We start from the raw sequence: 15,315 nt of genomic DNA, 5'->3' as shown, positions 1-15,315 counted from the left end.
TGAAATTCCCTTCCACAGGCGGTGGTCTCAGCGGGGAGCGTTGATAGCTTCAAGAAACTATTAGATAATCACCTGAATGACCGTAACATACAGGAATATGTAAGGTAATACTGACACATAATCACACACATAGGTTTGGACTTGATGGACGTGTGTCTTTTTTCAACCTCACCTACTATGTAACTATGTAACACAATTAACAATGGGTGAGATCTAGTTTAAAGGGGTTGTAAAGGCAGAAGGTTTTTTGTATTCTATGCATTAAGATAAAAAGCCTCCTGTGTACAGCAGCCCCCCTCAGCCCCCCTAACACTTACCTGAGGACCCTCTCCGTGCAGTGATGTCCACGAGTGTCTCAGCCATCCGAGATTCTCCCTCCTGATGGGCTGAGACAAAGCAGCGGCGTCATTGACTGCTGCGAGAGAGGGGGTGGGGCTGAGTCAGGGCTCCATGTCTGAATGGACACAGGGAGCTGTGACTCGGCTTGGGTGCCCCCATAGCAAGCTGCTTGCTGTGAGGGAACTGAACAGAAGGGAGGGGCTGCTCTGTTCAAATCTAATGCAACAGAACAGTATAACATGTTTGCTACTTTTAAAGAAAAACAGAGTTTTCAATCACTTTAACAATAAACACATAACAAACAGTCATCTCACCCCACCTCTGACTATCCAGCAGCAGCATTCAAGAAGACCCAGGGTTGTCCAAATCTCATTAACCCTCTTTCTTTTCACGTACATCTGTTCACTGAATTTCAAGTTGCCAGAGACCATCATGGGTTCCTTGACTGTTAAATGTAATAATGTATTTTTTCATTATATAACAGAACCTCTTCCTGAATTCTTGTAGCTCCCTCAAATGCCAGGACCCATAGTCAGTGGGTAGGAGGCTTTCCCCTAGTCCTCTCCAAAAGCCCCTGTCCTGGTTGGGTCAGTCACATTTCTCTCCCCATCAAAAGTGAACTAACAAGTTCCCAGACCTCCACCCTGTCTGGACATTCATTAGTCGGGCAGAGTGAACCCACACTGATGGTCTACATGATCTCAATTCTGGGCCGCAGGGAATAGTTGTCATCAGTAGGTTTGGGACAGAGGTCATGGACCCTGAAACCATGGAGAACTATAGGTGCTAGGCAGAGGCCAGCGACGCTCTGCCCTGTTGCCAGTGCTTCAACTGGGAGTAGGAGTTTCACTACATCAGCTTGTCGCTGGGGAGACGGGCTGACTGTCCTGGCTCCCTGGAACTCCACATTAGGCTTGCCCCTAGTCCTCTCCAAAAGCCCCTCTTCTGGTTGGGTCTGTCACAGAACCCCATACAAAAAAAAAATGAAAACGTGTGGAAGCCTTCACAAATTCATACCAAACCCTTAAGGTCCACAAAAAAGGAAAAAGTAAGCATTATTGTGCTCCTCCTTCCTGAACCATGCCCTCTACAAGGGGAGGGTACATTGACAGGTGGACCACCCTGCCAAACACATCACATTTCATGTTGATGACTAGGGATGAGCCGAACACCCCCCCGGGTTTGGTTCGCACCAGAACCTAAGAACAGACCGAAAGTTTGCGCGAATGTTAAAACCCCATTAAAGTCTATGGGACTCGAACGTTCAAAATCAAAAGTGCTTATTTTAAAGGCTAATATGCAAGTTATTGTCCTAAAAAGGGTTTGGGGACCCAGGTCTTGCCCCAGGGGACATGTATCAATGCAAAAACAATTTTAAAAATGTCATTTTTTTTGGGAGCAGTGATTTTAATGACCTGGGGGGTGTCTATAGTATGCCTGTAAAGTGGCCCGTGTTTCACATGCTTAGAACAGTCCCTGCACAAAATGACATTTTTAAAGGAATAAAAGTCATTTAAAACTGCTTGCAGCATTAATGTAATGTCGGGTCCCGGCAAAATGGATGAAAATCAGTGAGACAAACGGCATGGGTACCCCCCACCCCCCAGTCCATTACCAGGCCCTTTGGGTCTTGTATGGATATTAAGGGGAACCCCACATCCAAATTAAAGAAAGGAAAGGCTTGGGGCCCCAGGCCATATATACTCTGAACAACAAGATACAGGCGGTGCAAACAAAACAGGGACTGTAGGTTTGTTGTTAAGTAGAATCTGTTTGTAATTTTGAACTGGTACATTTTTAAAGTGTAGCTCCAGACAAAAAATCTATTTTTAAGCTTTTTGAAAAACATAGGGAAGGGTTATCACCCCTGTAACATTTGTTTTGCTGTCTGTGCACCTCTTTAGATTTCACCTCACTTTCTGTCCCAATGACAAATGTTTTTTAAAAATTTGGGGTTTTTAGTGAAATAAGGATTGGTGACAAACATCAGTGAAGAGGAGACACGTTTTTCCCATATTAACTCTTACAGGAGAGAATTTCCCTTCCTAGGGGTAGATTTCATCTCACTTCCTGTTGTCTCCTTCCGTTTGCAAGTAGGAGTCGTTTGTAAGTTGGATGTTTGAAAGTAGGGGCCTGCCCTAAATACTGTGCAGAAATTGGGGCCTTAGGTGTTGGTGTTGCCACAACACTGTAAGCCCTCACAGTTATTCTTGGTGGGCGCAGTAACGGGCCGTGCTGTGAAATATTATATCAAGAATTGTAATTACATGCCATTGTTGAACAGGGGCAGAAAAATTGGGCCTTAGGCACTGGTGCCACAACACTGCAACCCCTCACAAATGCAATAGTTGGAGCGCAGGAATGAGCCCTGCTGCAAAGTATTGCATCAAAAATTGTAATTATATGCCTCTGTTAAACAGGAGCTGAAAAATTGGGCCTGGGCACTGGTGCTGGTGCCACAACACTGCAACCCTTCACAGATACTATAGTTGGAGCGCAGGAATGAGCCCTGCTGGAAAGTATTGCATCAAAAATTGTAATTACACGCCCCTGTTAAACAGGGGCACAAAAATTGGGCCTTGGCCACTGGTGGCGGTGCCCAGAACCAAAAATGTTCTTACAAGCTATCAGCATGAAAATTGAGGAGGAAGAGGATTGTGACTCAGCATAACAGGATACTCACTCACCATCAGCATAGGCAGTCTTGAAGGGATATCACATTTAAAAAAAAATCAATCGGTTACATCAGCAACAGGTGCTTGGTAGCTGGTGATCCAAGACTGAGTCATTCAGGAACCCCCTGATGAAGGCACGTGATCCCTGTGCCGAACACATGAAGGGGAGGGGCCAGGATGGAGCTGTCAGCACGGAGGAAGAGGCGAGATGAGTACACCATACCGCACGCCATACCAGCGATCTGTTTCTCATATACAAAGCCCTGAATAGGATGGTGCACTCACGCACCCACACAATGTGAGTACCCCTAGGAAGGGAGTGTTTATCTTTAGAATAAATTCCTTTACAGTATTATACTATGGAGCTTCTTCTCTTTTATTTATGATTCGGAACGCTATTAATTGAGCAAGTTGGAAGTCAACACCTGCATATCGTTAGAGCCCAGGAGTGGCTCCCAAGCGTGTTTTGACATAGTTTGGGTACTGTGTCACACGCTCTGAGGTGAGCACATAGGCTTTTGGGGGTCACCGGAGAGCACTGAAGCATGTTATATATTTTACACTTCTTGGATGAGCATGATGGATATCACTGTTGATGGACACTGTATTTGTACACTTTGCATTTATCATTTATGAACGTTTATGAACTTTATTTATCACTTTATTGAGAGAGTGAATACTCTTTCAAACCTGAGTTTGCACTTGGATTTCTAATACTTTATGCACGTTGCACTTTATTGTATCACTAAATAATTTATCACAGATTGGAAATATAAATTATTGTTCTAGGTAAAAAAAAATTTGACATTTACATATTTTTTCTATATACTGATTTTTATTTTTATTATAAATTTTCTAGCGCAAACGCATTTATTTTATTTAATTTTAATTTACACGGGTATGAAACGTGATTAGTGTTTGCAGCTTGTTGTCACCAGAGACTTACTTTAGAGGCATTAACCCATCTGTGGCTCGCAAGATCTTATTGGTATGCCAGAAGAATCACCCAGTACATGGTGAAAGATAGGTAATGTCCCTATCCATGCCTGCTGGACCATGAGTCAGCGGTAATATGCACCTTACCGCTGACCGCCCTGTTCAGCGAGGCCAAGACATTGTCTTCCATGAGAAAAAGTGGCGTTTGGGAACCTGCCACTGAGGAACCACACATTCCACAAACTCACGGAAGGGGACAGAGTCTACCAACTGAAAAGGCAGCAGTTGAAATGCTAGCAATTTAGCCAAACTAGCATTCAACCGCTGGGCATGTGGATGGCTGGGAGCGAACTTCTTTCTGCGGTGCAGCAGCTGGTGCAGGGAAATTTGCCTGGTACAATCTGATGTCGGTGTAGTGATAGCAGATTGTCCGCAAGTACTTGGCTGTGACACATCTAATTCTACACCCTCATTCCTCTCAGTGCAGGTTTCAGAGAGGACTGAAGGTATAGTGGGGTTGGAGATCCCAGCTGATGAGGAGCAAGGAGAGGTCTGCATGACAGGTGGACATATGTCTGGTCAAGCATGTGGTGCCCAAGCGGGTGATATTTTGGCCACGCGAGATACGCTTGAGACATATGTTGCAAATAGCAGCAGGGCAATCTGATGCACTCGTCTCAAAAAAGGCCCACACCAAAGAACTTTTGGAATAACGCGCAGAGACAACGCGCCCTGCACATGCAGAGCTCTGCGGTGTGATGCAGTTGGTGTGCTGCCCTTAAAGTGGCCCCTGGAGGGCATCCTACCTCGTTGGAGATGTGCCTCCTCCTCCTCCCTCCTATCAGGCACCCACGTAAAATCAGTGACCTCATCTTCCCCTCCCTCCTCATCACTGGAGCAAAGCTGGCAGTATGCTGCAGCTGAGGGAACATGACTGCCAGATTGCTGTCCTTCTTGGGCACCCCCTCTCTCTGGGCTCAGGTTATTGCCTTCCTCTAGCTGGGTACCATCATCAGAGCCTTCAAAACGCTGGGTATCCTCCTGGAGCATGTACCCAACACTGTGGTCAAACAGTTTGGGGGACTCCTCAGGAGGACAGGGTAGGGCTAGGGAAGGAATGACTGATGCCATTGAGCTGAGGAAAGAGGCCGCATTGGCAGTTGCTTTGCCAGACAAAGTACCCTGAGCTTGGGTTAAAAAAGGATGTGGATGATGAGAATGGCTTGGTCATCCACTCTACCAAGTCTTCCGCAACATGGCCAGCTGCAGAAAAACAGGACAAGCGTGTCACACGGCCATGTGCTGATGAGGATGCACCGTCTCCACGACCAGCACTGTTGCCTCTAGACACAGAGCCTGCTTGCCCTCTTTTATTGGCTTGTGACTGTCTGCCTCTCCTTGTTAGCCTTCCAGACATACTAATGGCCTGCAGTGAGATGTAGCTGCACAAAGCTGGGATGTATAAATTTACTGATACTGCAGCTAGCAGAATCAACTGCCTGCCTGTATTATTATTAGTATGAGAACACCAGCAATTATCTTCAGGTAGCTTAAGGTGCACACTGTGCAGAGGATGCAGTACACTAACTGTAAATACTGTAGCTGCCTGCCTGTGGTATTAACAGGATCAGAACAACAGCAATTGTCTTCAGGTAGCTTTAAGTGCACACTGTGCAGAGGACGCAGTACACTAACTGTAAATACTGCAGCTGCCTGCCTGTGGTACTAATAGAATCAGAAGAACACCACCAATTTTCTTCAGGTAGCTTTAGGTGCACACTGTGCAGAGGACACAGTACACTAACTGTAAATACTGTAGCTGCCTGCCTTTTCTTATCCCGCTGTGTTATGCTTCTCCTCTTCTGACGGTTCTTAAATAACAGGGGGGGCACCCGGTGATCGCGCCCCCTCTAACGCACGGGAACTTGATGGGGACTTCCCTGTGGCATTCCCCGTGACGTCAGAAGGGGGCGGGGTTACGTATCAGGTGAAGCGTCACACAGCAAGAGCCTCCCTCCATGCCATCATGGATGTGGAGCGGCCCAAGGAGAAGAAGGGAAGAAGATGCTGCGGAAGATGCCGGATGAGAACACCGGAGGAAGAACCAGAAGAACCAGAAGAAGAAGATGGAGGAAGAAACCAAAGGAAGATAGAAGATAGAAGAAAGAAGATAGAAGATAGAAGAAAGAAGAAGCATTTAAATAAAGTAAATGTCAAAAACTGTCTCTTGTCATTTTTAACATTTTTGACAGTTTTTTTGTGAAATGGTACCCTTACCATTTCACACAGGGGGGAGGGTCGGGATCTGGGGGTCCCCTTGTTAAAGGGGGCTTCCAGATTCCGATAAGCTCCCCGCCCGCAGACCCCCACAACCACCGGGCAAGGGGTGTGGGGATGAGGCCCTTGTCCCCATCAACATGGAACAAGGTGTTTTGGGGGGCTACACCAAAGCACCCTCCCAGTGTTGAGAGCCTGTGGCCTGGTACGGTTCAGGAGGGGGGGCGCTCTCTCATCCCCCCTCTTTTCCTGCGGCTTGCCAGGTTGCGTGCTCGGATAAGGGTCTGGTATGGATTTTTGGGGGGCCCCATGCCATTTTTTTTTTAATTTTGGAGCGGGGTTCCCCTTAAAATCCATACCAGACCTGAAGGGCCAGAACCCTGAAGTTTGGTTCAGGGTTCCCCTGTGGGGAATTCCCATGCCGTTTTTATCAATTAACTTTTATGTGTATTGTCAGACCGGCAAGTCATTAATAGCTGCGAGTAGTTATAAATGACTTTTTTCCTTTGAAATGTCATTTTGCTGTCAGACTGTTCTAAACACGGGAAACATGCGCCTCTTTACAGGCATACTATAGATACCCCCCAGGTACAAAATTTAAAGTAATATTACACTTTTATTGTTCTACTTTAAGCATTATTAAAATCACTGCTCCCAAAAAAAAGGCAATTTTTAAAACTTTTTTTGCATTGATCCATGTCCCGTGGGGCAGGACCCAGGTCCCCAAACACTTTTTATGACAATACCATGCATATAAGCCTTTAAAATTAGCACTTTTTATTTCTCCCATAGACTTTTAAATGGTGTTCCGCGGCTTTCTAATTTGCTGTGAACACCCCAAATTGTTTGCTGTTTGGCGAACTCGAAGCTCATTTCTAGTCTTGAGGATGGATCACTGGCCAGAGCTTGCACAGTATGCAACTGAGCTACTGGCCTGTCCTGCATCCAGCTTTCTTTCAGAACGCACATTCAGTGCTGCTGGAGGTTTTGTAATCGATCACAGGGTGCGCCTGTCCACCGACTCGGTCGATCGACTGACCTTCATAAAAATGAATCAGTCTTGGATCACCACCAGCTACCAAGCACCTGATGCTGATGTAACCGAATAATTTTTTTGGAAATGTCAGATCCCTTCAAGACTGCTTATGCTGAGTGACTATCATCTTCCTCCTCAATGATCATGCTGATAGCTTGTAAGCATATTTTTGGTTCTGGGCGCCACCAGTGGCTAAGGCCCAATTTTTCAGCCCCTGTTTAACAGGGGCGTGTAATTACAATTTTTGATGCAATATTGTGCAAGGAGGGTTCGTTGCTGCACTCAACTAGAGTATTTGTGAGGGGTTGCAGTGTTGTGGCACCAGCACCAGTGCCTAAGGCCCAATTATTCAGCCCCTGTTTAACAGGGGTGTGTAATTAAATTTTTGATGCAATACTTTGCAGCAGGGTTTGTTCCTGCGCTCCAACTAGAGTATCTGTGAGGGGTTGCAGTGTTGTGGCACCAGCACCAGTGCCTAAGGCCCAATTTTTCAGCCCCTGTTTAGCACGGGCGTGTGATTACAATTTTTGATGCAATATTTTACAGGAGGGCTCATTCCTGCACTCCAACTAGAGTATCTGTGAGGGGTTGCAGTGTTGTGGCACCAGTGGCTAAGGCCCAATTTTTCTGCCCCTGTTCAACAGGGACATGTAATTACAATTCTTGATCTAATATTTCACAGCAGGGCCTGTTTCTGCACCCACCAAGAGTAACTATGAGGACTTACAGTGTTGTGGCACCAGCGCCACCACCACCAAAGGCCCAATTTTTCTGACCCTGTTCAACAGGGGCATGTAATTACAATTCTTAAACTAATATTTCACAGCAGAGCCCGTTCCTTGCGCCCACCAAGAGTAACTGTGAGGGCATACAGTGTTGTGGCAACACCAACACCTAAGGCCCCAATTTCTGCAGAGTATATAGGGCAGGCCCCTACTTTCAAACATCCAACTTACAAATGACTCCTACTTGCAAACGGAAGGAGACACCGGGAAGTGAGATGAAATCTACCCCTAGGAAGGGAAATTCTCTCCTGTAAGAGTTAATATGGGAAAAACATGTCTCCTTTCCACTGATGCTTTATCACCAATCCTTGTTTCACTAAAAACCCCAAATTGTCAAAAAACATTTGTCATTGGGACAGAAAGTGAGGTAAAATCTTCTGAAGAGGTGCACAGACAGCAAAACAAATGTCACAGGGGTGATATCCTTTCCCTATGTTTTCCAAGAAGCTTAAAAATAGATTTTTTGGCTGGAGCTACACTTTAAAAATGTACCAGTTCAAAATTACAAACAGATTCTACTTAACTACAAACCTACAGTCCCTGTCTTGTTTGCACCACCTGTATATCGCTGTTCAGAGGGCCTGGGGCCCCACGCCTTTCCTTTTTTTAATTTGGGTGCGGGGTTTCCCTTAATATCCTTACAAGACCCAAAGGGCCTGGTAATGGCCTGCGGGGGGTACCTATGCCATTTGTCTCACTAATTTTCATCCATATTACTGGGACTGGACATTACATTAAAGCCGTAAGCAATTTTAAGTGACTTTTATTCCTTTATTCCTTTAAAAATGTCATTTTGTGCAGGGACTGTTCTAAGCACGGGGTTCTAAGCCTGCGGTACTAATAGGATCAGAAGAACACCACCAATTTTCTTCAGGAAGCTTTAGGTGCACACTGTGCAGAGGACGCATTACACTAACTGTAAATACTGCAGCTGCCTGCGGTACTAATAGGATCAGAAGAACACCACCAATTTTCTTCAGGTAGCTTTAGGTGCACACTGTGCAGAGGACACACTACACTAACTTGTAAATACTGCAGCTGCCTGCGGTACTAATAGGATCAGAAGAACACCACCAATTTACTTCAGGTAGCTTTAGGTGCACACTGTGCAGAGGACGCACTACACTAACTTGTAAATACTGCAGCTGCCTGCGATACTAATAGGATCAGAAGAACACCACCAATTTTCTTCAGGTAGCTGTAAATACTGTAAAAACACCTGCCTGCTTGTCATTATTAAGAGAATAACAGGAACGGATGTAGCTAAACTGAATACAGTGTAATATATATACAACACCTAGGATACATATATATATACACAATACACTGTAAGTGCAGCTAACTGACTCGCCTGCCTACTCAAACTACTCTAATCTAACTTAAATGAAATGACACTGTCTCCCTGTCTATCTCTCCGCCGCCACCGCAACACACTACACAAGGCCGCCATGCAGGCGGCCTTATATAGTGTGGGGCGTGTACTAAACCCCTTGAGCCATAATTGGCCAAAGCCACCCTGGCTTTGGCCAATTACGGCTCTCTGTTCAGACGGCGCTGTGATTGGCCAAGCATGCGGGTCATAGTGCATACTTGGCCAATCATCAGCCAGCAATGCACTGCGATGCCACAGTGAATTATGGGCCGTGCAGTGCCACTCGAATATGGCACGAACGGCCCATAACTTTCGAAATTCGACAAACGGTCGAACATGCGATGTTCGCGTCGAACATGGGTTCGACTCGAACTCGAAGCTCATCCCTATTGATGACTACAAAGGTTTTTTTCCAACAACCCTGTACCAGTGATTGTAGGGATCTGCAGGCAAGTGAGCTTATCAGAATTTTGAACTCCCCTTAAAAAAAGGTAGGACCTTAATACCCCCACCCCATTCATTCACAAAAAAAGTTAATGGTAAATAAACAAAACACAAAATTTTAAATGTCCTATGTTTAAAAAATAAATAAATAAAAATGAAGAGCCCCACAATGTAAATCCTTCATGACAGCGAAATTTGGTTGCACATAGAGCACAAGGTCAAATCTCCTGTTTCTAATAATAACAATTTCATCTAATGATATAAATGCATCTCACCTTTTGATCATATGTCTTTCCTCTGCCGTAGCCCATCCTCTGGTGTGTGCCCCATTACCCACAAACAGACACAACACATCCTTACGTACTCAGCTCCAGCATCGCTCTGCCACCAAACTCCCCTGCCGAGCAGTCTCCTGGCTTTTTATTAGCATAACAAGAAGTCCCAAAACTCGAGGGTTGGGCTTCCAACAGCCAAACACCTCTTACAAAGCTTGTGACCTCACAGGAAATGAACACATAAGGACATGACCAAATAAAGACATGTATACATTCAAAAAGGAATACAGTAGTGATGTGTGCAGTCGGTGGTGTGCAAAACCATGTGGCAAGCACATGGCTTTGAACACTACCGTGTGCACACTCCCACTGTTACCAGTGATGCAAACCATACTATACCATGGCCCAGTGGGCCATAATTTTCATATAGTTATGCTATAGTTCCCATGTACGCAGACATGTATGCTCGGAGTCATTAATGCAGTCGCCATGAGGTAGCCAAGCTCCTGATTAGGGATGAGCTTCGAGTTCGAGTCAAACTCATGTTCGACTCGAACATTGGCTGTTCGCAAGTTCGCCGAACAGCGAACAATTTGGGGTGTTCGTGGCAAATTCGAATGCCGCAGAACACCCTTTAAAAGTCTATGGGAGAAATCAAAAGTGCTAATTTTAAAGGCTTATATGCAAGTTATTGTCATAAAAAGTGCTGTTTCTTCAGGAGCAGTGATTTTAATAATGCTTAAAGTCAAACAATAAAAGTGTAATATTCCTTTTAATTTCGTACCTGGGGGTGTCTATAGTATGCCTGTAAAGGGGCGCATGTTTCCCGTGTTTAGAACAGTCTGACAGCAAAATGACATTTCGAAGGAAAAAAACCCATTTAAAACTACCCGCGGCTATTGCATTGCCGACAATACACATAGAAGTTCATTGATAAAAACGGCATGGGAATTCCCCACAGGGAAACCCCGAACCAAAATTAAAAAAAAAAATGACGTGGGAGTCCCCCTAAATTCCATACCAGGCCCTTCAGGTCTGGTATGGATATTAAGGGGAACCCTGGCCAAAATTTTAAAAAAAATGACGTAGGGTTCCCCCTAAATTCCATACCAGACCCTTCAGGTCTGGTATGGATTTTAAGGGGAACCCCGCGCCAAAAAGAAACAAAAAAAAACGGCGTGGGATCCCACCAAAAATCCATACAAGACCCTTATCCGAGCACGCAACCTGGCAGGCCACAGGAAAAGAGAGGGGGACGAGAGTGCGGCCCCCCCCTCCTGAACCGTACCAGGCCACATGCCCTCAACATTGGGAGGGTGCTTTGGGGTAGCCCCCCAAAACACCTTGTCCCCATGTTGATGAGGACAAGGGCCTCATGCCCACAACCCTGGCCGGTGGTTGTGGGGTCTGTGGGCGGGGGGCTTATCGGAATCTGGAAGCCCCCTTTAACAAAAGCACCCTCCCAATGTTGAGGGCATGTGGCCTGGTACGGTTCAGGAGGGGTGGGGGCCGCACTCACGTTCCCCCCTCTTTTTCTGTGGCCTGCCAGTTTGCGTGCTTGGATAAGGGTCTGGTATTGACTTTTGGGGGGACCCCATGCCATTTTTTTTTTTTTTGGCGCGGGGTTCCCCTTAAAATCCAGGTCTGGTATGGAATTTAGGGGGAACCCCACGTCATTTTTTTTTTAATTTTGGCCTGGGTTCCCCTTAATATCCATACCAGACCTGAAGGGCCTGGTATGGAATTTAGGGGGACTCCCACGTCATTTTTTTTTTAATTTTGGCCTGGGTTCCCCTTAATATCCATACCAGACCTGAAGGGCCTGGTATGGAATTTAGGGGGACTCCCGCGTCATTTTTTTTTTTTAGGTTCGGGGTTTCCCTGTGGGGAATTCCCATGCCGTTTTTATCAATGAACTTCTATGTGTATTGTCGGCAATGCAATAGCCGCGGGTAGTTTTAAATGGGTTTTTTTCTTTCGAAATGTCATTTTGCTGTCAGACTGTTTTAAACACGGGAAACATGCGCCCCTTTACAGGCATACTATAGACACCCCCCAGCTACAAAATTTAAAGGGATATTACACTTTTATTGTTTGACTTTAGGCATTATTAAAATCACTGCTCCTGAAAAAACAGCCATTTTTAAAACTTTTTTTTGCATTGATCCATGTCCCCTGGGGCAGGACCCAGGTCCCCAAACACTTTTTATGACAATAACTTGCATATAAGCTTTTAAAATTAGCACTTTTGATTATTCATGTTCGTGTCCCATAGACTTTAACGGTGTTTGCGTGTTCGAGCGAACTTTTTTCCTGTTCGCATGTTCTGGTGCGAACCGAACAGGGGGGTGTTCGGCTCATCCCCACTCCTGATGAATGCATAATCTAACATCCCTAAAAGAGCAACAGATCTGCCGTGTCCACGGGAAGGTTTCCGCGTCCAATGGTCTTCCACCAGCATCTGTATGTGTGAATACCCTCACATGAGAGTATTGCAAAACTGACACTGGGGGGCATCTGACAACATACATTCATAAAATTTTCCACAACATTCATTAATCATCTTGTCCAGTGGAGCAGATCCTTGATAATTTCAATAATAACTCCAGATGAAAAAAAAATCCTGAGCTGACAAATGAATTGAGAATGAAGTTGAGGGGATGGTGGCTGATGCCTTTTTTGTTTTGAATTTTGATTAAAGTAGATGTCTATATACATAGGATTCATACAAACATACTACCTGGACCAAATGCCTTGGGGCTCTCAAAAATCACAACAGTCAGCTTGTTGAGGCACAATGAAACAAGAAAAAATTAAGGGTAGCCACTGCTGAGGTAAATGTCCTGGTGCTCGCCCACTTAAAAATATATATACGAATCCAAAACAATCAAAGCTGTTTTGGATATGTATGTGTTTATATATGCATTTTTTTCCAGTGAGCTTCTGACCTATCCAATGATATTAAGGGCCCTTATACTTTTCCTTCTTTAGCAGCAGCGGGGAGCGGTCCTTAATGCTGTAATACTCTGAGTGTAGGCTTAATGATGAGGCTGCCCCAGGGGACGTGTCTATGGCAGTCTGGGCTCAGTGGAGGTGGGATTATGATAATGACGGTCACTTAACCTGAAAAAAGACATTTAGTGGTCAAAAAGAAGTACGGTACTGTGGGGGAAAACGGCAGATTTGGAGATCTTTGCAGATTGTAGATTGGATATCTTTGAAGCTTTGCAGGAAAACCTGCTTTTCTATTTTATCTTTAATTGAGTTATTCTGCTTTACATATTATCATGCTGCTTTTTAAAAAAAATAAATAAATAAAGGCATATTACTGTGACTGTTATCATTGATATTAAGAATTTAACTTAACAGGTGTTCAGTGATTACCTCTATCCCAGATGGAGCAACACAGACCTTCTACTGTCATGGCATGGCTGGCAGATACGTCAATATAATTATACGTGGAAAGACTGAATGTCTTCATTTATGCGAAGTTGAAGTCTGGACCAATGACAGTGACTGAAAGGACCACTTAAAAAGAGCAACAGTTTAATACAATAATTAATGTTATAATGGATTGCCTTATGTGCCAATAATCTGAATAATCAAACACTGCTTAATAAACAATGTTCAGCATTATGTGTGTGTTGTCAAATGTGTTATCAGAATTTTCTGTGTTCCAGTATACAGAGGAGACATGGTATGTGTGCAGGGAGTATATTAAAAAGGATGAAATGCATTGAAAATGTTTAGGGATCTGATCTGAATAAGTAAAATTTAAAATAGTGGTGGGTTATTACCAACAGGGAGGTAGGGGGAATTAATATTCCAGATCCCAACCTTGTTGCTCTCATTACCAATGACAAAAGAGAACCATAACATATATCGGGGGTCAGCAACCTGTAGATCACGGTCTACCAACAGATCACAGACAGATGACTGGTAGATCGCGGTCTGGGCTTGCTGACCCACCATCCAAGAGCATCAAACAGAGTGAAATGTAGAGGGGCCACTTGTAAATTTGAAGGTGTAGTAGGGAGCAAGAGCTGCATAAGCCAATGCCTCCTCTGTAGTGCTGGCTCCTGCCCCAGGCAGAGTGATACCAAATGCACTTCATATCTCATCCCGGCTAGTGTTCTCCAGAGTGGTGCCAGCAGCAGGAAAGAAGAAATCTTTAGGTCAGTGTGAAACAATACACTGGACATAATAGTATAGGGCTGCTTTCACACTCGTGTGTTGCAGTTTACCGACACCGCGGGTGCAGTGCAGTGTACCTGCAGCTTCCCTGCGCGTTTGCTGTGCTTAGCCATAGTTTTCTATTATATCCTGCAGGTTTGGTGCACTTTCTGAATGTAGGAGTTTTGGTGTGCTTTCAGAAAGTGCGCCACACCTGTAGAATATAATGGAAAGTCTATAGCAAAGTGCAGCTAACCCAGGAAAGTTGCAGATGCACTGAACAGAAAGGTTTCATTTACATTTGCAGTTTGGGGGGTGATAAAAACCCATAGTTAGGAAGTGTTATCGCCCAACCACACCTACTTTAGCTACAGTGGCCAGGGGTGTACACATGTTGCAGTCGCAGTAGCAGGAGTTGTATGCCCTGTCATAGTTTGTGGGTGTAGCACCTGCCAAGCATGACCCATTCAAGTGAATGAGACCACTTTGTATTGCTTTCTCACAACTTGCGTTAAACCCTTGGACCCCGCAGAAGCATGCAGTTGCAGGGCACTTGCAGAGTGGCCTCATTTACTTGAGTGGGTCATGATTGGCAGGCAGTAGCACCCATCAAAAAGTAACAGGGGGCTTAATTCCTGTTGCTGCATTTGAACACCTTTGGCTGCTGCCTTAGCAGCTAAAGGTGGGTAGGGATTGGAGGTGGTAAAACCACAACTCAACTGCAGGGTTTTACCACTCCCCAAATTTACATGTGAATGAGCCCTAAGGGTTCCACTGCAATGTCAAAGGAAAAGATCCATAAGTCGCACATCATGAAGCAGACCCATGTGCATGAAGTGAGATGAATGTCAGCCTCAGCCCCGGACTCCAGCCAGGCCATGCCCCAAACATGTTTTGCTCTGCCCCTTGGAGCTTAATCATGGTTAAACATAGGGGGTGGAGCTAAAGACGTTGGGGCATGGCCTGGCAGAAGTCTGAGGCTGAGGCTGCTATTCATCTCACT

The 15,315-nt window shown here is 45.1% G+C and overlaps 1 protein-coding gene across 1 annotated transcript in view; it reads left to right on the top strand.

Annotated features, from left to right (window-relative positions):
- LOC141141343 (fucolectin-like) overlaps nt 1-13,763 on the top strand; it is a 163,234-nt gene extending 149,471 nt beyond the window's left edge. Inside the window, exon 5 of the mRNA XM_073629011.1 lies at nt 13,509-13,763. Within this exon, the coding sequence (XP_073485112.1) occupies nt 13,509-13,659 (151 nt within the window). The 3' untranslated portion in view covers nt 13,660-13,763. The remainder of the gene's footprint in view (nt 1-13,508) is intronic.
- Nucleotides 13,764-15,315: the final 1,552 nt, after the last annotated feature.

Source organism: Aquarana catesbeiana, linkage group LG04 (assembly GCF_042186555.1).
Source record: "Aquarana catesbeiana isolate 2022-GZ linkage group LG04, ASM4218655v1, whole genome shotgun sequence".
Classification (NCBI taxonomy): Eukaryota; Metazoa; Chordata; class Amphibia; order Anura; family Ranidae; genus Aquarana; species Aquarana catesbeiana.
This window is presented reverse-complemented; position numbering and strand designations above follow the sequence as displayed.